The following is a 26,026-nucleotide window of genomic DNA, read 5'->3' as shown; positions in this document are numbered from 1 at the left end:
CCCCTTATAACACCTGTATACCACTTCTTCCTATGTCTGTGTGTATATAGTTATGTTTCTGTCTGTGTGTGCATATATACCGTAGTTATGTTCCTATGTCTGTGTGTATATATAGTTCCCATATGTCTACGTGTGTATACAGTGGTCCCTCAACATACGATGGTAATCCGTTCCAAACGGACCATCGTTTGTTGAAACCATCTCAAGTTGAGGGATCCGTGCAATGTAAAGTATAGGACAGTGGTCTATAACCTGCAGACCTCCAGATGTTGCAAAACTACAACTCCCAGCATGCCCGGACAGCCGTTGGCTGTCCGGGCATGCTGGGTGTTGTAGTTTTGCAACATCTGGAGGTCCGCAGGTTGAAGACCACTGTTAGAGGAAGTTGTACTCACCTGTCCCCGCCGCTCCGGGCCGTCAACGCTGCCCGGGATGTCGCCGTCCATCGCTGTCCCCAAGGTGTCCCCGACGCTCCAGCAAGGCCTCTGCTTCTCCGGCATCCTCGCTCTCCGTCGCCGCCATTACGTCGCTACGCATGCCGCTCCTATAGGATGACGGGACGGCGTGCGCAGCGACGTGATGACGACGATGGAGAGCGCCGATGATGCAGGGGATCCTGAAGAGGACTCGCTGGAGCCCCCAGGACAGGTAAGTGATCGTCAGCGGACCACACGGGGCACCGTAAACGGCTATCCGGGGGCAGCTGAAGCAGTCTGCGCTGCAGGATAGCCGTTTATGCGATGGCCCCAACATAAGCATCGTATGTTGATGCAGCCTTCAACATGCAATGGCCTCCTGAGAGGCCATCGTATGTTGAAATTATCATATGTCGGGGCCATCGTAGGTCGAGGGGTCACTGTATAGTTATGTTCCTATATCTGTGTATTTAAATTATGTTCCTATATGTCTGTGTGTAAATAGTTATGGTCCTGTATGTCTGTGTATATACATGGGTATGTTCCTATACGTCTGTGTGTATATAGTTATGTTCCTATGTCTGTGTGTGTATATATAGTTGTTCCCATATGTCTATGTGCGTATATAGTTATGGTCCTGTATGTCTGTGTTTTGGTTATATATAGTTCTGCTCTTTATTAATGGATTTCCCTTCTTACAGGAGGATTACGATGGCGTTGGGCTATGATCCAGAATGAAACCAGAAATGAAGAGAATGAGACTGTGCAGAAGATGCAGACCCCCTGACTGAGGAATTTTCCAGTCTGCTTTGTCTATAACATTGATGTAAGATATATGGGAGGCAAATGGTTTAGAAATAATTTCCAGGTCAGGCCGCTTAATACAGTAATTTACTCTGCGTATTTGTGGTGTAACAGCCTGGCATGTGTAGGCACTGGTCCTCGCTGCAGCCTGGCATGTGTAGGCACTGGTCCTCGCTGCAGCCTGGCATGTGTAGGCACTGGTCCTCGCTGCAGCCTGGCATGTGTAGGCACTGGTCCTCGCTGCAGCCTGGCATGTGTAGGCACTGGTCCTCGCTGCAGCCTGGCATGTGTAGGCACTGGTCCTCGCTGCAGCCTGGCATGTGTAGGCACTGGTCCTCGCTGCAGCCTGGCATGTGTAGGCACTGGTCCTCGCTGCAGCCTGACATGTGTAGGCACTGGTCCTCGCTGAAGCCTGGCATGTGTAGGCACTGGTCCTCGCTGCAGCCTGGCATGTGTAGGCACTGGTCCTCGCTGCAGCCTGGCATGTGTTGGCACTGGTCCTTGCTGCAGCCTGGCATGTGTAGGCACTGGTCCTCGCTGCAGCCTGGCATGTGTAGGCACTGGTCCTCGCTGCAGCCTGGCATGTGTAGGCACTGGTCCTCGCTGCAGCCTGACATGTGTAGGCACTGGTCCTCGCTGCCGACCTCCATCACTTTGCCTGGCATAAGATAAAAAATTTATGGTAGATCCAAAATTACTAAATTGTCCTTTACTAAATATACAGTCATGGTCGTAAATGTTGGCACCCCTGAAATTTTTCTAGAAAATGAAGTATTTCTCACAGGAAAGGATTGCAGTAACACATGTTTTGCTATACACATGTTTATTCCCTTTGTGTGTATTGGAACTAAACCAAAAAGGAGGAAAAAAGCAAATTGGACATAATGTCACCAAACTCCAAAAATGGGCTGGACAAAATTATTGGCACCCTTAACTTAATATTTGGTTGCACATCCTTTGGAAAAAATAACTGAAATCAGTGGCTTCCTATAACCATCAATAAGCTTCTTACACCTCTCAGCCGGAATGTTGGACCACTCTTCCTTTACAAACTGCTCCAGGTCTCTCTTATTGGAAGGCGCCTTTTCCCAACAGTAATTATAAGATCTCTCCACAGGGGATCAATGGGATTTAGATCTGGACTCATTGCTGTCACTTCAGAACTCTCCAGCACTTTGTTGTCATCCATTTCTGGGGGCTTTTTGATGTATGTTTGGGGTCATTGTCCTGCTGGAAGACCCAAGATCTCGGACACAAACCCAGCTTTCTGACACTGGGCTGTACAGTGCGACCCAAAATCCATTGGTAATCCTCAGATTTCATGATGTCTTGTACACATTCAAGGCCCCCAGTGCCAGAGGCAGCAAAACAACCCAAAACATCACTGACCTCCACCATATTTCACTGTAGGTACTGTGTTCTTTTCTTTGTAGGCCTCATTCTGTTTTCGGTAAACAGTAGAATGATGGGCTTTACCAAAAAGTTCTATCTTGGTCTCCTCTGTCCACAAGACGTTTTCCCAGAAGGATTTTGGTTACTCAAGTTCATTTTGGCAGAATGTAGTCTTGCTTTTTTATGTCTCTGTGTCAGCAGTGGGGTCCTCCTGGGTCTCCTGCCATAGTGGGGTCCTCCTGGGTCTCCTCCATAGCGTTTTATTTCATTTAAATGTTGACAGATAGTTTGCGCTGACACTGATGCTCCCTGAGCCTGCAGGACAGCTTGAATATCTTTGGAACTTGTTTGGGGCTGCTTATCCACCATCCGGACTATCCTGTGTTGACATCTTTCATCAATTTTTCTCTTCCGTCCACGCCCAGGGAGATTAGCTACAGTGCCATGGGTTGCAAACTTCTTGATAATGTTCCTCACTGTGGACAAAGGCAAATCTAGATCTCTGGAGATGGACTTGTAACCTTGAGATTGTAGATATTGTTCCACAATTTTGGTTCTCAAGTCCTCAGACAGTTCTCTTCTCCTCTTTCTGTTGTCCATGCTTAGTGTGGCACACACAGACACACAATGCAAATACTAAGTGAACTTCTCTCCTTTTTAACTGCTTTAGGGTGTGATTTTTTTTTATTGCCCACACCTGTTACTTGCCCCAGGTGAGTTTAAAGGGGCATCACATGCTTGAAACAATCCTTATTTTTCCACAATATTGAAAGGGGCCAATAATTGTGTCCAGCCCATTTTTGGAGTTTGGTGACATTATGTCCAATTTGTTTTTTTCCTCCTTTTTTGGTTTAGTTCCAATACACACAAAGGGAATAAACATGTGTATAGCAAAACATGTGTTACTGCAATCCTTTTCTGTGAGAAATACTTCATTTTCTAGAAAATTTCAGGGGTGCAAACATTTACAGCCATGACTGTATATGACACAGATCTGCCCTAGCGTTAGTCGCATTATCAGTCATCAGGGCTTTTCTTCAGCTTTGTTGCACCAATTACGTAGAGTGCTACCTATATTTGCCATGAAAAAATTAATCTGTGGAGAAATTAAACTGGGGGGTGTTGAAACCCCTTTATCATTCACAGAGGGCAGTTCTTGTAGTATTCCAAAACAAGGATCGAATTATCATTTTCTTATCATTGTACCCTCAGTATTTCATAGTAACAAAGTGATTACAGAATGTTACAAATCTTTGCTAATTTATTAAAAAGGAAAAACTAAAATCGTGCAGTGACATAAGTATTCATACCCTTTACTCAGACTTAAAGCCACATTTGGCTACAATTACAGCCTCCAGTCTTCTTGGGAATGAGGTCATAAGGTTTACACACCAAAGTTTGGGGATTGTCTGCCAAGAACCTCCCCCCCATTTTACTTAGTGCCTTCCGTTACAATTTCAGCATGCGTAGAAGAGTATCTCCACTACAGAGAGAGAGCACAACTGGTTTTGTGCATACACCTGTGCTCCACTGCTGACAGCCTGGACTGTGATGTATGAAGTCTACGCTATTCAGTTAGTGCCGATCACTTTCACTACTCGGTTCCATTAACCTGTCTATACAATACAGAAATTTAGGTCACTACTGTGGTAGATGTATACAATGACATTGGCTATCCCTCAACACTGATGTTAAAATTGAGACATTCGCCAGTATATCCTTATATGAAGGACATAGCAGAGCCCGCACACCAACGCCAAGGTTTCTCAAATGGCACGGGACCTAACGCTAACCTACCTGTGCGTAATAAGCAAAAACCAGGGGCCAGTGGGCAATTACAGCAGCACTAGGCCGACATGCAGCCTGCTCCCAGTTCCCTCCAGCGTGACTAGGCACACATACAATGGAAGGGGGGAGAGAGGCTACAAGCCCCACCCAAGTTGGCTGATATAGGTGCATGGCCTCACAGGTGCAACCTTAATGCTGCCTGGAAAATGTTCAAGGCGCATTAACATATGGAGTTTACACACCTCCACGTATATATTTTTAAACAAGAACAAAAAAACAGTCTCAAATGGCTGGAGGTGCTCAACCCCAAATGCGGTTGTGCATATATACTGGGGGAGCAGATCCTGCCCTTGTAGTCTGTTGCTAGGGGCGATCCCCAGCATAAAAATGCATACAATGGAGGATGCCTGCAGCGGACTACAAGTGCCACAATGGCATCCTACACCAGATAAATTGTGTGGATGTGTAACAATTATAATAATTGAGCACCTCCAGCCATTTGAGACCACGTTTTTTGTTGTTGTTTAAAAATTAACCTGTCTATATAAGATCTCACAGCTGACAAAACATATCAGAACAAAAACCAAGCCATGAGGGTGAAAGAACTGCCTGTAAGTTCCCAAAAGATCAGTGCCCTCCATAATTGTTACATGGAAGAGGTAGAGCAACCAGGCCTCTTCCTAGAGCTGTCGCCCACCAAACACGGTTATGATGTTGTGTGGAACTTCTTTATTCGAGGTGCATAAAAGCTTCAACGGCGCAACGCCAGGTCGGTTTAGACAAGTAGCATGCTACTTGTCTAACCCGACCTGGAGTCCCGCCGTTGAAGCGTTTATGCACCTCGAATAAAGAAGTTCCACACAACATCATAACTGTGAGTGCCTTCCGTTACTCTTCTATGCATGCTTATATAGACAGGGCTGTGTCTGAGCTCTACAGGCAGTTCTTTTCCTCTCATGGCTTGATGTGTGCTTTGATATACATTATCAGCTGTGAGATCTTATATAGACAGGGCTGTGTCTTGTCCAATCAGTTGAATTTACTACTTGTGACTCCAATCAAGGTGGAGAAACATCTCAGAGATGATCAGGAGAAATGGGAGGAGCCAGAGCTAAATGTCACGTGTTATAGCAAAGGGTTTGAATACTTATGTCCATGTTAAATTTTAGTTTATCCTCTTTAATTCATTTGCAAAAATTTCTAAAATTCTGTTTTCATATTCTCATTATAGGGTATTGATGGGAAAAACTTTTTATTTTAATTTTTAATTTTAGTCTTCAACATAACAATGTGTATAAAATAAAAGGGTTTGAAGAATGTTCTAATAGAAATGCCTTTTTTTTTATTTTATTTTTTTTACTCTGGAGGAAAACAAATGTTTTCAAATCAACTGGTGGCAGAAAGTTACCGTATATACTCCAGTATAAGCCGACCTGAATATAAGCCGAAGCCCCTAATTTCACCCCAAAAACCCAGGAAAAGTTATTGACTCGACTATAAGCCTAGGGTGGGAAATACATGTCATCATCCCCCCCCCCCCTGTCATCATCCAGACCCCCTTCATTAACACCCCTGTCATCATCACCCTGTCATTATCACCCCCATCATTAGAGATGAGCGAACTTACCGTAAATTCGATTCGTCACAAACTTCTCGGCTCGGCAGTTAATGACTTATCCTGCGTAAATTAGTTCAGCTTTCAGGTGCTCCGGTGGGCTGGAAAAGGTGGATACAGTCCTAGAAAAGAGTCTCCTAGGACTGTATCCACCTTTTCCAGCCCACCGGAGCACCTGAAAGCTGAACTAATTTATGCAGGAAAAGTAATCAACTGCCAAGCCGAGAAGTTCGTGACGAATCGAATTTACTGTAAGTTCGCTCATCTCTACCCCATCATCATCACCCTGTCATCACCCAGACCCCTGTCATCATTCCCCCCCCCCCCCCCCCACTTCATAATCACCACCTGTCAATCCCTTTCAGTGGTCTTCAACCTACGGACCTCCAGATCGTGTAAAACTACAACTCCCAGCATGCCTGTACAGCCATCGGCTGTCCGGGCATGCTGAGAGTTGTAGTTTTGAAACATCTGGAGGTCCGCAGGTTCAAGACCACTGCCGGGTCTTCGTCATCATCCAGACCCCCCCCCCCTTTAAAGTTTTCTACTCCCCTCCCCTCGGTGGGAAGAAAGGCCTTGATAACGACGCACAGGGACGTTCATGCGCAGGTACGTCTGCTGCGCACGGACGTCCCTGTGCGTCATCGTCACTAGTCCGTGGACGGCCCGGAGCGGAGAAGAGGGCCTCCCGGTGAAGATGGACAATCCGGAACGACTAACCCTCCCCACCGGTCGGTCCCTGCAGCATAGATGGCCCGGACCAGCTCACCCTTCCTTCCCACGAAGGGGAGGTGAATAGAAAACTTAAAGGGGGCTCTGGATGATGACGAAGGCCGCAACCTGCGGAGCTCCAGATGTTTCACAACTACAACTCCCAGCATGCCCGGACGGAGAATGGCTGGCATGCTGGGAGTTGTAGTTTTGCAACATCTGGAGGTCCGCAGGTTGAAGACCACTGAGAAGGGATTGGCAGGCGTAGAGTTCACTCGAGTATAAGGCGAGGGGGGCGTTTTTGGCACGGAAAATTGTGCTGAAAAACTCGGCTTACACTCGAGTATATACGGTATACAGATTTGTAAATTACTTTTTATTTTTAAAATTCTTAACCCGTCCAGTGCTTATGAGTATGCTCCAGAGGAAGTTGTGTAGTTATTTCCAGTCTTACCACAGTGCTCTCTGCTGACACCTCTGTCCATGTCAGGAACTGTCCAGAGCAGGATAGGTTTGCTATGGGGATTTGCTCCTACTCTGGACAGTTCCTGACATGGACAGAGGTGTCAGCAGAGAGCACTGGTCAGACTGGAAAGACCTGCACAACCTCCTCTGGAGCATACAGCAGCTGATAAGTACTGGAAGGATTAAGATTTTTATGTAGAAGTAATTTACAAATCGGTGTAACTTTCTGGAACCAGTTAAACCCTTAATTTTTTTTCCCCCTCCGGAGTACCCCTTTAATCTGCTGCATTTTTGCACACAATTTCATTAATCTATAATTATTTTTTTCTCTTTGCTGCAGCCACTACTGACGTCATGATCACTGTAACAGAACTGCGATTTTTGGCAGACGCCCAAACCTCCTATCACATTTTGAAGCCATGGTGGGACGTGTTTTGGTATTATATCACCATGGTGATGTTGATGATCGCCTTTTTGGCTGGCGCTCTGCAGATCACACAGAGCAGAATGCTCTGCCTTCCCTGTAAGGCAGAAGTAGGCGATCACTGCGCGCATCCCCTGGATCAATTCACTATAAAGATTAATGTTTCAGCCAGTCCCTTTGGAAAAATGAGCCCCTCAAGAGGAATCAAGAATGAATTGCACCGCCAACAATACGCCTATATTGATGCTGTTTGCTACGAGAAGCAGCTTCACTGGTTTACAAAGTTTTTCCCCTATCTGGTGTTTCTTCACACTATAATATTTGCCGTGTGCAGCAATTTCTGGCTTCATTACCCAAGCACATGTTCCAGGTTGGAGCACTTTGTGGCCATTCTGTATAAATGTTTTGATTCCCCATGGACGACACGAGCTTTGTCCGAGACCGTTGCGGAACAGTCAATGAGAAACTGGACCAACAAACCATCGCGACGGTTGACTTGTGAAGACACGGATGCGAGGAAGCAGTCGGTACAACACGGGGTGGAGGCCACGGCAGTGGAAGATGATGCTTCCAGCGTCCTGGACAGGAAAGAAGGAGAACAGGCCAAGGCGTTGTTTGAAAAAGTCCGCAAGTTCCGTCTTCACGTGGAGCAGAAGGACATCATCTATAGGCTGTATCTGAAGCAGATTGTGGTCAAAGTCATCGCCCTGCTGGTGATCATTACTTACGTCTCTTATTTTTTGATGCATATAACATTCGACATTGACTGTAAAGTGGATATTGAAGCGTTCACGGGCTACAAAAGATACCAGTGTGTTTATTCTCTTGCTGCAATTTTCAAGGTTTTGGCCACATTTTACGTTCTCCTTGTTTTTTTGTACGGATTTGCTTGTTTTTATAGCCTCTGGTGGATGTTGAGAAGTTCTCTGAAGCAGTATTCCTTCGAAGCCGTCAGAGAAAAGAGTCACTACAGTGACATCCCAGATGTCCAGAACGACTTCGCTTTTATCCTTCACTTAGCAGACCAGTACGATCCGCTGTACGCCAAACGGTTCTCCATATTTTTGTCCGAAGTCAGCGAGAACAGGTTGAAACAGATCAATCTCAACAACGAGTGGACCGTAGAAATGCTGCGCAATAAACTGGTCCGAAACTCCAAGGACAAAATAGAGCTTCACCTGTTTATGCTGAGCGGGGTGCCGGACAACGTCTTTGAACTCGCCGAGATCGAAGTCATGAAACTGGAACTCATACCCGATGCCAAGATCACTCCGATGATCACTCAGTTGGTCGACCTTAAGGAACTCCACATTTACCATTCGACACTCACCGTGGATCTACAAGCGCTGAGCTATCTGGCTGACAACCTCGAAACTCTACATCTTAAGTTTACTTCAGTGGAAAAGATTCCGTCTTGGATTTTCCTCTTAAAGAACTTGAAGGAATTGTATTTAGCAGGATGTATTGACAACTACAGCTTCGCACACATCGAGGGCCTTCAGGACTTGAAGAACCTGACAACCCTCTACTTGAAGACCAGCATTCCGCGAGTTCCTCCGGTGGTTACAGACATGTTACCTTGCCTTCAGAAACTTAGCATTAACAATGAAGGAAATAGACTTTTAATCTTAATAAGTCTTAAGAAGATGATCAACCTCTCCAGCCTAGAACTGATAAACTGCGACCTAGAGCGAATCCCACATTCCATCTTCAGTCTGACAGAACTGCGGGAGATTGACTTCCGAGGAAATAACTTTAAAACTGTTGAAGAAATTATTAGTTTCCAGCATCTGCCCAAACTGACCTGTTTGAAACTGTGGCACAACTCCATAGCCTACATACCACTACAGATCGGAGCTTTAGCCAACCTAGAGCAGCTCTATCTCAATAATAACAATATAGAGATGATGCCGCTGCAACTGTTTCTCTGCAACAAGCTGCGGGTTCTGGACCTCAGTCACAACAATCTGACTTTCATCCCAGATGAGATCCAGCTTTTAAAAAATCTTCAGAATTTTGCTGTGACAAACAATAGTGTAAGTATTATACATACCTGGAATACTGTCATTATGACATACTACACTGGTGTGTGTATTGTGAAAGCTTTTCCCCTCACCAACTATTACCCTGCTATGTTATGATCCCCAAAAACAGCTGCATATAGATTAGCATTTCCTCCTTTTGGAAGAGAGTCTATAAAGACTCTTTAAGGGTATATTCACACTGCGCAATTCCGCAAGTGGAATTACGCGCAGTGAACATTAAAGGAGTACTCCGTTGGAAAACTTTATTTTTTTAAATCAACTGGTGCCAGAAAGTTAAACAGATTTGTAAATTTCTTTTATTAAAAATTCTTAATCCTTCCAAACTTATTAGCGGCTGTATACTACAGAGATAATTATTTTCTTTGTTGGATTTCTTTTCTGTGACGACCACAGTGCTCTCTGCTGACATCTCTGTCCATTTTAGGAACTGTCCAGAGCAGGATATGTCTGCTATGGGGATTTGCTCCTGCTCTGGACAGTTCCTGATATGGACAGCAGAGGTCAGCAGAGAGCACTGTGGTCGTGACAGAAAAGAAATCCAAAAAGAAAATAATTTCCTCCTGTAGTATACATTCACTAATAAGTACTGGAAGGATTAAGCATTTTTAAATGAAGTAATTTACAAATATGTTTAACTTTCTGGCACCAGTTGATTAAAAAAAGTTTTCCACTGGAGTACCCCTTTAACATCAGTGTGAATGGGTCTTCTGCGAGACCCGTTCACACTGTTCCGTGCAAAGAAAGAAAATGTTCATTCTATGCACAGAAGTCCGAGAGCACTGCATAGCCATCAATGGTGTCAGCGCAGTGTCGCACGGTTCTTTCGCCAAAGTATTTCGGTTGCGGCCGCCAGATGGAGATTTCACAGTGTGAACATACCCTAAAGGTCCCCAACCCCCCAAAATGACACTTGACAAACTGTTCGTAATGCTGGAGCCGGGAGTTTGTGACGTGACATCATAGACCCGCCCTCTCATGACGCCCCGCCACCTCGATGCAAGTCTATGGGAGGGGGCGTGAAAGCTTTCACGCCCCCTCCCACAGACTTACATCGAGGGGGCGGGGCCTTACGTCATGAGAGAGCAGGTCTATGACGTCACAAGCACCCGATGCCGGCTTCAGCGTTCGGAACAGTTTGTTCCAAACACTGAGCAGCGGAGTACCCCTTTAATCATCACGTTTTTGTTACAAGAAGGGCGTCACAAGTAGGCTATGGTGTATATTTATAACTTGCTTATTCAGGATATTATTAGACCTTTCGGATGGAAAAGCAAATGGGAGTATGAGGTTGGGAATATCACTAATGAGCAATGGAGGAATTGTATTGGGAATATTAAAGGGGTACTCCCATGGAAAGCTTTTTTTTTTTTTTTTTTTTTTTTTTTTTTTTAAATCAACTGGTTCCAGAAAGTTAAACAGATTTGTAAATCACTTCTATTAAAAAATCTTAATCCTTCCAGTACTTTTTAGGGGCTGTATAATAAAGAGAAATCCAAAAAAGAAATGCATTTCCTCTGATGTCATGACCACAGTGCTCTCTGCTGACCTCTGCTGTCCATTTTAGGAACTGTCCAGAGTAGGAGAAAATCCCCATAACAAACATATGATGCTCTGGACAGTTCCTAAAATGGACAGCAGAGGTCAGCAGAGAGCACTGTGGTCATGACATCAGAGGAAATGCATTTCTTTTTTGGATTTGATTTCTCTTTAGTATACAGCCCCTAAAAAGTACTGGAAGGATTAAGATTTTTTAATAGAAGTGATTTACAAATCTGTTTAACTTTCTGGCACCAGTTGATTTAAAGAAAAAAATAATAATAATGTCCACGGGAGTACCCCTTTAACTCTATTTCGGTGAGCTCCAGCTTTAAACTTATGCAATTAAAAAATAATTTTTAATTGCATTTATATTTGTCCTCAAAAAAACTAAATTTCGACCTTCTTTACAGGCTATTTGTCCTTGCTGTAGTCAGGATGGGGGCTGATTTTCTGCATATAATTTGGTCTTGTCCCAGCATCCCGGTATTCTGGAGCAGTATTTTTCAATATATTAATAACCTTTTGGGCCGTGAATTGGAGATTTCTGCAAATCAGCACTTATCATCTGTAGTAGATAAACTTATCATTAAAATGATCTTCTGTGCCAAAGTTCTGATACTTAGAGTCTGGATTTCAGATAAGGTTCCCAGTCTGCCTGAATGGAAAAATGTAGTCAGGAAAATCAAACAATATGAAACTCTTGCTGCTTTTGGGTCCAGTAAGAAGGAAAAAACATGTTATGGGAATATGGGGAAACTGGAAGGATAATTAAAGGGGTTATCAACTGACTCCAGAAAGTGAAACAGATTTGTAAATTACCGTATTTTTCGCCATATAAGACTCACTTTTTCTCCCCCAAAACTGGGGGGAAAAAGTCGGTGCGTCTTATACGGCGAATACACCCCTATCGCGGCGGTCCCTGCAACCATCAACGGCCGGGACCCGCGGCTAATACAGGACATCACCAATCACGGTGATGTCCTGTATTAACCCTTCAGACGCGGCGATCAAAGCTGACCGCCGCGTCTGAAGGGAAAGTGACACTAACCCGGCTGTTCAGTCGGGCTGTTCGGGACCACCGCGATTTCACCGCGGCGGTCCCGAACAGCCCGACAGAATAGCCGGGTTAGTGCTTAGAGGACACCGGGGGGGACCTTACCTGCCTCCTCGGTGTCTTCTCCGTTCAGGGATCCCCTGTAAGGCCGGCGCTCTCCTTCCTCGTCATCACGTCGTCGCGTACGTGCGTCGGCGTGCGTAACGACGTGATGGCGGCGACGGAGAGTGAGGATACCCGGCCGGCAGCAGAGACGTTCCGGAGCGACGGGGACACGGCGACAGTGATGGAGCGACATCCAGGGCAGCGGTGACGGGTCCGGAGCGGCGGGGACACGTGAGTATTACCTTCTATGCCGTGGTCTTCAATCTGCAGACCTCCAGATGTTGCAAAACTACAACTCCCAGCCGTTGGCTGTCCGGGCATGCTGGAAGTTGTAGTTTTTGCAACATCTGGAGGTCCACAGGTTGAAGACCACTATTGGGTTCAAAATCTTTATTTTTTTAGATTTTACCCCTAAAAATTGGGTGCGTCTTATACGCCGGTGCGTCCTATAGGACGAAAAATACGGTACTTCTATTAAAAAAATATTAATCCTTTCAGTACTTATGAGCAGCTGAAATTGAGTTGTTCTTTTCTGTCTAAGTGCTCTCTGATGACACCTGTCTCGGGAACTGTCCAGAGTAGAAGCAAATCCCCATAGCAAACCTCTTCTAGTCTGTGCAGTTCCCGAGACAAGCAGAGATGTCAGCAGAGAGCACTGTTGCCAGACAGAAAACAACAACTCAACTTCAACAGCTGATAATTATTGGAAGGACTAAGATTTTTTAATAGAAGTAATTTACAAATCTGTTTAACTTTCTGGAGCCAGTTGATATAAAAAAAAAAAAAAATAATAATAATAATTTTTTTCCTGGAAAACCCCTTTTAAGCTAAATTGAGTAATTTACAAGAATGTTTTTTTTTTTTGTTTTTTTTTTCTTCCCTTTCGCTCCACTTCTGACTGGGATGGGTGGGCAGGGACTAGGGAGTAATGTTTTCTGAATTTTTTGTGACATCATTGTAATAATTATATTTGTTAATAAAGAATACAAATTTAGAATTAAAAAAAATCCAGCATTTTGCATAAATTCATATTTTGCTGGGAAAAGATAGAGGGAAAAAAAGCCTGGATCCCTTGCAATCGCTGGCCACATTGGTGTTCTGTCTCACCATTGATTAGTTGAGGGAGAAGGTCCTGATCCAAGCGCTTGTCTTGGAAGCAGGAAGAAAGCTAAAGTACTGCACTTAGGGAAACGGTATCTGCAGGGGACTGGTGTTCAGCAGGATATGAGTTTTTGCAAAATGACAGATAACCGCCTGAGGGAGTTGGCTTAAAGGGGTACTCCGGTGCTTAAACATCTTTATCCCCTATCCAAAGGATAGGGGATAAGATGCCTGATCGCGGGAGTCCCGCAGCTGGGGACCCCCGGATCATGCACGCGGCACCCCGTTTGTAATCAGTGCCCGGAGCGTGTTCGCTCCGTGACTGATTACCGGCGACCGCAGGGCGGGCGGCGTGTGACGTCACGCCTCTGCCCCAGTGTGACATCACGCTCCCCCTCTCAATGCAAGCCTACGGGAGGGGGCGTGATAGCTATCACGCCCCCTCCCATAGGCTTACATTGAGGGGCGGAGCGTGACGTCACACGCCGCCCGCCCTGCGGTCGACCATAATCAGACCCAGAGCGAACACGCTCCGGGCACTGATTACAAATGAGGTGCCGTCTGCATGATCCCGGGGGTCCCCAGCTGCGGGACTCCCGCGATCAGGCATCTTATCCCCTATCCTTTGGATAGGGGATAAGATGTTTAAGCACCGGAGTACCCCTTTAACAGTAGTTATCTCCAATAGGAGGCACTAGAGAGTTTTCTTCCTTCTGGAAGAGAGCTAATTTGCATACCTGTTCCCAGGGAGCATTGCCTGTAAGACTTCCTATGCCAGTTTGCAGTCTCCACAAAGAGAATCGTGTCCTTGATACTAGAATGAAAAACACTGGGTAAAACTGCCATTTAAATTTTTTAGTTGATCATAGACTTAAGGCCCATTCACACTAGGGAATGGCATTCCGCTTGTAAAGTCTGCTTGGGAAATTCGAGTGCAGCAGCCTCCTGTAGTTTTCAATGGGATTCTGCTGCACCGTACACACTGCAGAGTCTGTGCGGCGGAACATGTTAATTCTTTCAGCGGAATTTCACATGGATTGCATTGTCCTCAATGGGGACATCACATGCCTGCGCGGTCATAGCGCAGATTGATTTTTGGCAGCACCCGCTTAACACAGGATCAGTGTAAAAAATAAATAATAAATATATGAATGGGCCAATAACTGTAGCAACCAGTGTTAGGCAGCTTCTGCTAAATCTGTCAGTGTCAGCTGATGTCGGCGCTGTACTGAAATATATTTATATATTTGTAGATTAGCAACTTTTATATTGCCTTAACGCATTTTTTACTAATCACAAGATCTGCCATATTCCTTTTTTGCATTCGGATGACATAAAGTTTATCATGTGGAGACAGAAGTTGATCTTTTGTCATGTCACTATAGCGGATGCGCTTCCTCTATAGCGTTCACATCCTCTCTGAGCAGCTGTATTTTTTCAGCTGTTGATTATAAGTGCTTACTCTATGGACTTATAGGTTCACCTTCTATTTTATAAGGTGAGTTAATGTCGTATTGGAGCAGACAGAGCAGTTTAATGTACTCTTTAAGGCAATGAATATAGCCATTATCTTAAAGGAGAACTGCAGCCATAGACAACTTAAGTGCCTGATCTCCCATATTTTTTTTTTATCTAAAGCCGAGGAACGTGCTCTCGATTCACCCAAAGTGCAAGAAAAAGTGCAAACGTGTTACACTAAAAAAAGTGCACAAAGGATGCGGTCTATCGCAAGCCCTTCTCCGATAGGAGAGAGGCCCCCCCAACAAACCTTACCCTTCGCCTCCGGACCAAAAGGTACCTGCGAGGTTCCAGGTTCGATGTCCCTTTTCGCCGAAGCTACTAGGGGACCACAAATGCTCCCGGCATCCCCCTTGGTGTTAGCCAAGGTATCTGCCCGCAGAGCCGATAACGGTAGGTACCCTGCCAAAGCAGGAGTACCCGGGGTGTTTGCAGGGAGGTGCAGAACCTAATGGCCACACACACACCTCCCCTAGACCGCCAGGAGGGACACCCAGAAGGGCTACCGCATCCTGACAAATCCTGTGAACACGCAAAAAGTGACATAGTGAGACAAAGAGAAATTAAATAAGTGAATGTGTGCAGATATACTGCCCGGACATCTGTTGTCCTCCCATTCCCCGTATTACCCTGGTTGCCCACCTCTGAACCCTCTCCAGCTCCACTATCTTTCTTGTACACTGGTGCCTAGTACTGTACACAGTATTCCATGTGTGGTCTGACCAGTACTGTACACAGTATTCTATGTGTGGTCTGACTAGTGATTTGTACAGCTGTAGAATTATTTCCTTGTCGTGGGCATCTATGCCCCTATTTATTCCCCCCATGATTTTATTTACCTTAACTGCAGATGCCAGACACTGGTCACTACAGCTAAATTTACTGTTAGCTAAGACTCCTAAGTTCTTTTCCATGTCAGTCATCCCAAGTGTGCTCCAATTTAATGCATAATCCCAGCCCGGATTTTTCCTCCCCATGTACATTACCTTACATATGTCAGTGCTGAACCTAATCTGCCACTTCCCAGCCCAAACTTCCAACCTATCCAGATCCATTTGTAACAGTGCCCTGTCCTCTATTGTGTTATCTACTATACACAGTGCACCGTCCTCTATTGTGCTATCTACTATATACAGTGCACAGTCCTCTATTGTGTTATCTACTCTGTGACCTGTGTTCATTTGGAACTTCAGGATAGGGGAAATTCTGAACAGTGTAGTGGGCATGCTCTGTGACCTGTGTAGAAAAGGGGAGATCAGCTGTTACCATCGCCTATTGTAAATGGCGAGTCCTGTGTTATCTGCCTCCAGTTTTACCTTTTCACGATTATCCTGATTATTATTTTTTTTTCTTTGCAGATTGAGACGTTACCAGACGGGCTGTTTAAATGCAGCAAACTTCAGTGTTTACTCCTGGGAAGAAACAGCCTGACGGCCCTTTCCCCGCTGGTGGGCGACCTGATGAACCTCATCAAGATAGAATTGTATGGAAACCAGATCGAGTCTCTTCCTCCCGAGCTGGAGTCCTGTCAGTCCCTGAAAACTAACTGTATTGTGGTGGAGAGCAACGTGCTGCACACACTGCCGTCCTACGCAAAAGATAATCACAAGTCTTCGCACAGATAGGAAACCGCCATGGCAAACTGTAGAATTTTTTTTTATTTAATCTTTTTTTGTTGCAAATTTAGTGATAAGGATATAAAGGCCTCATTTAGGGTCTAATATCTGGGGCTGACCTGGTCGACTTTTATTTTAATTTTTTTCCTTTTTACGCCAATTCTTATATGGCTGCAGCAGACGTTGTGGTGTGAATACTACCCATATTGCATATGCAGCCTGAAGATTATTTTTAGCATTTATTGTAATTCGTGCAATTTACTACTGTTTTCTATGTAATGCTGGAACCATTCATGCAATTTTTTGCATATATAGAACAGTGTTTTCTAAACATTGTGCCTCCAGCTGTTTTAAAACTCCAAGCATGCCCGGACAGCCTTTGGCTGTCCGGGCATGCTGGGAGTTGTAGTTTTGCAACAGCTGGAGACACACTGGATGGGAAGACATGTCAAAATTTATTGGTTAGATTCTGAGCGCTAGAACAAGCAGGGGGAGATAAGCGCACGGCCACGCGTTTCTCTCCCCACTCTGTGTCCCTGTAACCAAGATGATGGTCCCATAGACTTCCATTGTGTGACTGTCCAGGCATGCTGGGAGTTGTAGTTTTGCAAAAGCTGGAGGCACCCTGGGTGGGAAAAACTCCCATAGAAGGACGTATACTTTTCCTTCCTGCTGGATCCACTTCTGTCCTTGGCTCTTAAAATGTGTAAAAAAAACAAAAAAAAATTACATGTGTGATTCCAGCCGCAGCAGACGTTCCGACGCGGTAATTCTAAATCCCAGATTGAGTATGTTCATTCTTTAATGGGAACCTGTCATCAGATTTTACCATACATAATACATGGCAACACGTTATAAATGGTAAAAACTTCTTTCTCACCATCCCTGGAAGACGTTCATGTCGGTATATGAAGATATAAAGTTTGAAAGGTGTCCCTGCTGGCCCGTAAGTAGTCACCTGGGCGGGAGCTATCCGGTTCTGGTCCCGTCTGCTGCTACTGTAATCACGCCCCCTTAGCGTGATTGACAACCTGGACTAGGACCGTGCCATCGCTCTGCTCTGTCTGCTTAGAAAATAAAGCGATGGCAATGGCTGTCGATGCTAAGGGGGCGTGGTTACAGCCCGAGCAGGCGGGACAAGCAGAGGATTGCTCCCACCCAGGGGACTGCTTACAGGCTGGCGGGGGCACCTTTCAAACTGCATATCGTCACCATTGTTATGTATGGTCAAATCTGATGACAGGTTCCCTTTTTAAGACAAATTTGTTTGGAAATCCATTGCCGAGCGGTCCTAGCGCCGGCTTGTTCTACCAGCAAGTGCTGCCCACGGAATCACATGGCAGAGATTACGTAGTGTGAATGAGCCCTAAATGTTCCTAAAACTATAGCTGGGTTCTAGGCGCTGCCATAATAATTTCTCTTTTTTTTTTTTAGGGAACGTTCACAGGTACAGGATCTGCCGCAGATCTTTTAGTGGCAGCAGATCCTGTACCTGTGAATGTCCCTACGTTATTATTTTCTGTATATTGCACAAAAAAATGTAAAATATATAAAAAAGAAAAAAAAAAACTGCACTAGGGACCAAATAGTGGCCACTGACATAGCAAGTACTTGCACCTCGGAGAGAACCAGGCACCGGCTAGAGGAACGCCGACATGACAAACCTGAAGTGCGCAAAACTACTGTGATAGTAACACGTAGCTGTGATTGTAGCTGTGACTTACTAGAAATGTGTGAAGAGAAGGAGACGATGTGCAAAGATTTTATTTTCGGTATTTGAGAATCTCCGACAAATCTTTGAAATTAGGAAAAGCTATGGATTCCATGGACGACTAACCCAGTGGATTGGAATTTACGACGGTAACGGTGTATGGTACGGGGTTAAAGGGGTACTCCGGTGGAAAACGTTTTTTTCTTTTTTTTAAATCAGCTGGTGCCAGAAAGTTAAATAGATTTGTAAATAACTTCTATTAAAAAAATCTTAATCTTTCCATTACTTATCAGCTGTTGAATACTACAGAGGAAATTCTTTTCTTTCTGGAACACAGAGCTCTCTGCTGACATCACGAGCACAGTGCTCTCTACTGACATCTCTGTCCATTTTAGGAACTGTCCAGAGCAGCATATGTTTGCTATGGGGATTTCCTTTTACTCTGGACAGTTCCTAAAATGGACAGAGATGTCAGCAGAGAGCACTGTGCTCGTGATGTCAGCAGAGAGCTCTGTGTTCCAGAAAGAAAATAATTTCCTCTGTAGTATTCAGCAGCTGATAAGTAATGGAAAGATTAAGATTTTTTAATAGAAGTTATTTACAAATCTGTTTATCTTTCTGGCACCAGTTGATTAAAAAAATGTTTTTAAAAGTTTTCCACCGGAGTACCCCTTTAATAGGGGGTTTGGTTGCACTACCAAGAACAGTGTTGCTGTCCCAAGCATTGTTGGTTGTCTGGATAGCTATTGTGTTCATTTTTTTTTTTTTTTTATAACTGTGAAATCCTCACAATGTCATTTGATGGGTGTTTTCCACTCAGTGTGCCTCCAGCTGTTGCCAAATTACAACTCCTGGAGGCACACTGCTGGAGGCACACTGAGTGGAAAACACAGTCATAGAGAAATGTCAAAAGAATTAGCGGTTAGGGTCTGACCACTAGAATTAGTGCGGGAGAGAGGCGCGAGGGCACGTACTTATCTCCCTCCTCTCTGTCTGTGTAACTAATGGTGCCATAGAATTACATTGTGTGACCATTTTGGACACTAAGCGTGCACTTCTTCTGGCTCGGTTGTGCAATCTATGTAGAGCAAGTTCCCTCTGCCTTAGATACTAGATAATGATGAGAAATCAGAACTTGGGTCTTATCTTTAGGCACTGCTGCAGAGGTATATATGGAATAGACCATTGCACATTGTGTGCAAGATAATGAAAAATGTATCGGTGGGAGTACAACATGTTTCAGCGCTCACTTTCACCTTCCTCAGGGCAACAGATGAAAACACTGTCCGACGTTCTGTGCCAGAGCAGCAGTGCCTCACTGTGAGTAAATGAATCACAGCCGCTCTAGCACACAGAACGCCAGTGTTTTAATCTGTGAACCTGAAGTAGGCGTAAGTAACCGCCCCCCCAAAGCACATAATATGGTGCCTACTGTGAAAGGCATAGCCACAATGCTATGTAGAGTAAATTTCGTATGTATTTTTAAGTGGAAGTGTAGAGCTTGACAAAACAATGAGGAAAAAAAACTTGGTCTGATCTTTAGAACCTGCTGCAGAGGTATACGTGGAAAGAGCCACCACACATAATATTCCAACATGTTTCAGCGCTCACTTGTGCCTGCATGCACCATTTTTGCACCTTGCAACCTCAGGTCTATAGATTACAACACTGTCCGGTGTTCTGTTCTAGAGCAGCAGTGCATCTCTGTGAGTGGGTGAACCTTGAGTGCACGATATAAGTTGAGTTGTAATCTGTGACCCTGAGGAAGGCGCAAGTGAGCGCCGAAACACGTTGTACTACCATCAGTAAATTTGATTTAATTTTTTAATTTTTTTTTGTTGAAGTTTTGCAACACGTGGAGGTCCACAGTTTGGAGACCACTGCTTTAGGTCATGCACAGGTTAAAGGGGTTATCCAGGAAAAAAACTTTTTTTATATATATCAACTGGCTCCAGAAAGTTAAACAGATTTGTAAATTACTTCTATTAAAAAAATCTTAATCCTTTCAGCACTTATGAGCTTCTGAAGTTAAGGTTGTTCTTTTCTAAGTGCTCTCTGATGACACCTGTCTCGGGAACCGCCCAGTTTAGAAGCAAATCCCCTTAGCAAACCTCTTCTAAACTGGGCGTTTCCCGAGACACGTGTCATCAGAGAGCACTTAGACAGAAAAGAACAACCTTAACTTCAGCAGCTCATAAGTACTGAAAGGATTAAGATTTTTTAAGAGAAGTCATTTACAAATCTGTTTAACTTTCTGGAGCCAGTTGATATATAAAAAAGTTTTTTCCTGGAATACCCCTTTAAGAACATCTGCAGCTTGCGTGAATACTGAAACCTACGAGATCCCAGGTGGTCGCCCATTGAACCGGGAACTATTTGGAGACCTAGTTTTCCAGTGGACCATGGGTTGACAGTAAAAGCTGCAGAAAAGACGTCGCTGCTCAACTCCCCAGGGTCAGGAGATTTCTGCTGGCAGCGGCTTATTCTGCAGTGTAGGGTGTTGCAGATGACGCCCATTTCCTATTATGTGCTTCCAAATCAGAGTCCCGTTTTAACCTTTTTTAGTTCCATTTAATATATTTTTTATGAATTTTCCCTTTATCCAATTTTTTCCTTTTTCGGGAACAGTGTAGTTTTTGTTCACGTCATAAGTGTTTGCGGCTTTTCCTTAGTGCATGGCCTGTAGGTGCTTTGATATTGAGGGTCTATCAAAAAATGAACCTCCAGCTGTTGTAAAACTGCAACTCCCAGCATGCTCGGAGTTTTAGTTTAGCAACAGCTGGGGGCACCCAGTTTGAGAAACACTGTTAGGGCCATGTTCAGAGGGCTGAAAATGTGCGGAATGTATGCCCGGAAAACATGGGCGGACGCTCCGCTCATTTGAATAATCCGGCAGGCGCTAGGACTGCTCGGAGATGCACAGTCTCGTAGACGGCAGTGCGTTTCCGGGAGGAATCCGCAGAAAGAGTAGACCTGTCTATTCTTTCTACGGACACCGCAATCGGGATTTTTGCAGCAGAAACTTCTGCCGTGGAAATTCCACCATGTGCATGTGCATTGAAATAAATGGGACTCTGCTGCATCGAAATTTCCGAGCAGAATATTCCCGTAGAACTATGTGAGTATAGCCTGAGGTTGTATGTTCACACGGCGGAATGTCCGTGCAGAATTCTGCCAGAATATTCTGCTCGGACATTCCGCTGCAGCAGAGTCCCGTTTATTTTAATGGGATTCTGCTGCAGAGTGCACACAGTGGAATGCCTGCCACAGAAATCCAGATTCTGGTGTCCATAGAAAGAATAGAAATGTATAATCTTTCTTCTGATTTCGCTCGGAAATGCATTGCCGTCAACAGAGTGCATTTCCGAGTGGTCCTAGTGCCCGCCGAAGCTTTCAAATGTGCGGAGTGGGCAGTCATTCCGCAGATTTTAATACCGTATGAACATACCCTTAGAGTGACTAGGCCCGTTGTGAATAGTCATGCGAGTGAGCTGCGGCTTAATTCCCAAAGACTGCTCAGGAAAAGACGTTCTCTGGATTAATGGGGATCCCAGGTGTCGCCCCCTTCCCCCGCGCAGATCAAACCCCATTGAAGATGATTGTAGGCACCATAAATATTATAGTACGTAATCCCAGTGAAGTTCATCACTTGTTAATACTAAGGTAAATGACCATTTCTATACTGATGTTATTGGAAGAACCGACTACAAAACCTATAAAACTGCACAAAAATATTTACTATAGAAGTGGTGCAGAAACGGCGATCCGTTCCGTCCACTCGTATGTTCAGTGTTGTAAAGCCGCCAAGTCTTACTCATAATCCATTGTAGTGTTTGTCATTGTGTGTAGCTGGAGATAACATTGTGCCGTCATCTCGCGTGCGATTTTTACCATAATCTATATGTATGCAATCTATACATTGGCATTGATACAGTCTTCATGATATACTCAGGGCCAGCCCGGCACAGATGTTACTCTGTGTATACTGGAGGTATTACCTATATTTAGACTGAGGAATGAAGAATTGGGACAGCTTCGTAGGTCTCGGGCTTAAAGGGGTACTCCACTACTTCAAAGGGGAATAGAAAAACAGAGCTAGTGTCTACAAAAAAAAAAAAAAAAAACACCACCCCTGTCTTCAGTTGTGTGTTATTGCAGCTCGATGCCATTCAAGTTAAAGGGGCACTCCACTGGAAAACATTTTTGTTTAAATCAAATGGTGCCAGAACGTTAAACATATTTGTAAATTACTTTTATTAAAAAAATCTAAATCCTTTCAGTACTTATTAGCAGCTATTTACTCCACAGGAAGTTCCTCACCTTTTTTAATTTCCTTTCTGTCTGACCACAGTGCTCTCTGCTGACACCTCTGTCCATTTTAGGAACTGTCCAGAGTAGGAGAAAATCCCTGTTCTGGACAGTTCCTAAAATGAACGGAGGTGTCAGCAGAGAGCACTGTAGTCAGACAGAAAGGAAATAAAAATAAATAAAATAACTTCCTGTGGAGCATATAGCAGCTGATAAGTACTGGATGGATTAAGATTTTGTAATAGAAGTAATTTACAAATATGTTTAACTATCTGGCACCACTTTCCAGCAGTCGAACCCCCCCCCCGAGCAATTTGAGAGGTACCACAGGATAGGAGACAAGTGTCTGGTCGCGGGGGAGGGGTCTGTAAGCTAGGAGATGGCGGTGAGGCCCAGAGGTCTGACCCTCTGCAATCGGACATTTACTCCCTATGCTGTAAATATGAGAATTGAGAATACATTTTAAAGGAGTTATCCAGGAAAAAAAAATTATCTTTTTACTCTATACTTATCTTTTTATATATCAACTGGCTCCAGAAAGTTAAACAAATTTGCAAATTACTTCTATTAAAAAAATCTTAATCCTTTCAGTACTAATGAGCTGCTGAAGTTGAGTTGTTTTCTGATGACACCTGTCTCGGGAACTGTCCAGAGTAGAAGCAAATCCCCATAGCAAACCTATTCTGCTCTATGCAGTTCCCGAGACAGACAGAGATGTCAGCAGAGAGCACTGTTGTCAGACAGAAAAGAACAACTCAACTTCAGCAGCTGATAATTATTTGAAGGATTAAGATTTTTTAATAGAAGTAATTTACAAATCTGTTTAACTTTCTGGAGCCAGTTGATACTACAGAGGAAATTAATTTCTTTTCTTTTTGGAACACAGTGCTCTCTGCTGACATCTCTGTCCATTTTAGGAACTGTCCAGAGCAGCATATGTTTGCTATGGGGATTTCCTTTTTCTCTGAATAGTTCCTAAAATGGACAGAGATGTCAGCAGAGAGCACTGTGCTCGTGATGTCAGCAGAGAGCTCTGTGTTTCAAAAAGAAAAAATAATTTCCACTGTAGTATTCAGCAGCTAATAAGTACAGGAAGGATTAAGATTTTTTAATAGAAGTAATTTTCAAATCTGTTTAACTTTCTGGCACCAGATGATTTAAAAAAAAAAAAAATACCTTTTAAGTAGTATAACTGTCTGTATTCAGCACCTGCATAGCCTCCAAATAAGCTGCTTGTAACACCTATGGTCGCCTCTGGCCAAATTGTGTATGAGAATTTCAAGATTAGATGTGAGAAGATCAACGGTAAGATTTGCCGAAACTGATACGTTTCATTCTTATAAAGGCTGTTCAACTTCACAAGTCTTGAATGAATGAATGGCCAATTTGTTAGATTTATGTTCTCAAATCTTACTGTAGATTTGTTAAAGGGGTACTCTGGTTAAAAAAAAAAAAAAACGTTTTAAATCAACTGGTGCCAGAAAGTTAAACAGATTTGTAAATTACTTCTGTTTAAAAAAAAATCTTAATCCTTCCAGAACTTATCAGCTGCTGTATGCAGCACAGGAAGTTGCATAGTTCTTTCCAGTCTGACCACAGTGCTCTCTGCTGCCACCTCTGTCTATCTCAGGAACTGTCCAGAGCAGGGGAGGATTTGCTTCTACTCTGGACAGTTCCTGACATGGACAGAGGTGTCAGCAGAGAGCACTGTGGTCAGGTTGGAAAGAACTGCACAACTTCCTCTGGAGCATACAGCAGCTAAGTACTGGAAGGGTTAAGATTTTTAAAATAGAAGTAATTTTACAAATCTGTATAACTTTCTGTCAAGTTGATTTAAAAACCTTTCTTTTTCCCATCGGAGAATTTTCCCTATTTAAAAATCTTAGCCCTTCCATTACATATCAGCTGCTGTATACTACAGAGGAAATGCTTTTCTTTTTGGTTTTCTCTTCTGTCACCACCACAGTGCTCTCTGCTGTCAATTTTAGGAACTGTCCAGAGCAGGAGAAAATCCCCATAGCAAACATATGCTGCTCTGGACAGTTCCTAAAATTTTCAGCAAAGGTCAGCAGAGAGCACTGTGGTTGTGACAGAAGAGAAATCCAAATAGAAAAGCATTTCCTCTGTAGTATACATCTGCTAATAAGTACTGGAAGGGTTAAGATTTTTAAATAGAAGTAATTTGACAAATCTGTATAACTTTCTGGCAACAGTTGATTTGAAAACATTTCTTTTTCCCATCGGAGTACCCCTTTAAACTCTGTTCCAGATGTTTGGTGACTGTACATTCCATGACTAGTTGTTTTTTTTTTTTTTTTTCTTGGTAAATTTTTTTTATTTTATAGCAAATCTGAATTGACTTTCTCGGAGTTCACGCACATCCACTGTTGTGCACATGAAAACCACTCCATGTAATTTGTACTCCCAATGAAAGCCGACCAACCTCGCGTGAATATTTAGAGGCGGAAGTTGTGCCAAATCGTACCAGGAGACAGTATTCCGTATGTGCGTGAACATTTCGCAGAATACTCGACATGAAGGAGATTATTTCTGAATGTAAGTGGATGTTCTATTATTATTCCTTTGTACGATTGAAATGTGGTTTTTATTTCAAATAAACTGAAGTTTTTGTTTTTTCTTCTTTGGAGCGAACGAAGTGATGATCTTTCCTCTTTTATCGATCTGATCTTTAATATGCAGAGAGAACAGACACAGGCGCTATCCAAGTGCCATAAAACCAATATAATAGGTGTTCTGTTTCAGATCAATCGCTTTAAACAATGATGGAAACAATAGTGAGACAATACACTCACCTATCAGTGTTGCGCTGCAGGCACAGTACATATCCCGTGGCAGCCTTGCAGCCGTTCCTGATCATCAGATGATGGCGGTGCGATTCATAGAGTTAGGGTGCATGCACACCACGTTTTTGCTTTACAGTTCCCGTAGACGGTTTCAAGTTAAAAACCGTATAGAAAACCATATGCATTGACTTCACATTGTAAACTGTATGTCAAACTCGTCATCCGGTTTAGTCCGTTTTGCATCCTATAAGGTTTTGTTACCGTAGTCTACCACTTTTTTTTGGTCCGGGTGAAAAACCATATACATTTTTTTTTTTTTTTTTTAACATGGAAGTCAATGGAAACCGTACAGAACCGTATGTGCATACAGTTCCATATGGTTTTCACCATACGGTTTTTGATTTTACAGTTTTTTTTTCTTGGAATTTCAAACAAGTGAAACTTTATTCAAAATGGAGTGAAAAGTTAAAAACGTATACGTTTTTTTTCTTAAAAAAACGGATGCAACCAGATGTCATTTTTCAAACCATATACGGTTTTTACGGGTTGAAATTTGTACACACGTTTTGATACAGTTTAGTCCGGTTTGGAGGAATCGGTTTTTCATCAA

At 43.7% G+C, this 26,026-nt stretch overlaps 2 protein-coding genes across 2 annotated transcripts in view; one reads left to right on the top strand and one right to left on the bottom strand.

Moving 5' to 3' along the window:
• The window catches only part of LRRC8B (leucine rich repeat containing 8 VRAC subunit B), a 44,307-nt gene extending 25,955 nt beyond the window's left edge, over positions 1 to 18,352 (top strand). Inside the window, exons 2-4 of the mRNA XM_056523201.1 lie at positions 1,118 to 1,242; positions 7,532 to 9,651; positions 16,336 to 18,352. Coding sequence (XP_056379176.1) covers positions 7,546 to 9,651; positions 16,336 to 16,602 — 2,373 coding nt within the window. The 5' untranslated portion in view covers positions 1,118 to 1,242; positions 7,532 to 7,545 and the 3' untranslated portion in view covers positions 16,603 to 18,352. The remainder of the gene's footprint in view (positions 1 to 1,117; positions 1,243 to 7,531; positions 9,652 to 16,335) is intronic.
• Positions 1,295 to 26,026, bottom strand: part of LOC130275337 (protein PBMUCL2-like) — a 58,752-nt gene continuing 34,020 nt past the window's right edge. Inside the window, exon 3 of the mRNA XM_056523205.1 lies at positions 1,295 to 1,878. Within this exon, the coding sequence (XP_056379180.1) occupies positions 1,295 to 1,870 (576 nt within the window). The 5' untranslated portion in view covers positions 1,871 to 1,878. The remainder of the gene's footprint in view (positions 1,879 to 26,026) is intronic.

Source organism: Hyla sarda, chromosome 6, assembly GCF_029499605.1.
Source record: "Hyla sarda isolate aHylSar1 chromosome 6, aHylSar1.hap1, whole genome shotgun sequence".
Classification (NCBI taxonomy): domain Eukaryota; kingdom Metazoa; phylum Chordata; class Amphibia; order Anura; family Hylidae; genus Hyla; species Hyla sarda.
The sequence above is the reverse complement of the archived record's forward strand: the minus strand, read 5'-3'. Positions and strand labels throughout refer to the sequence as shown.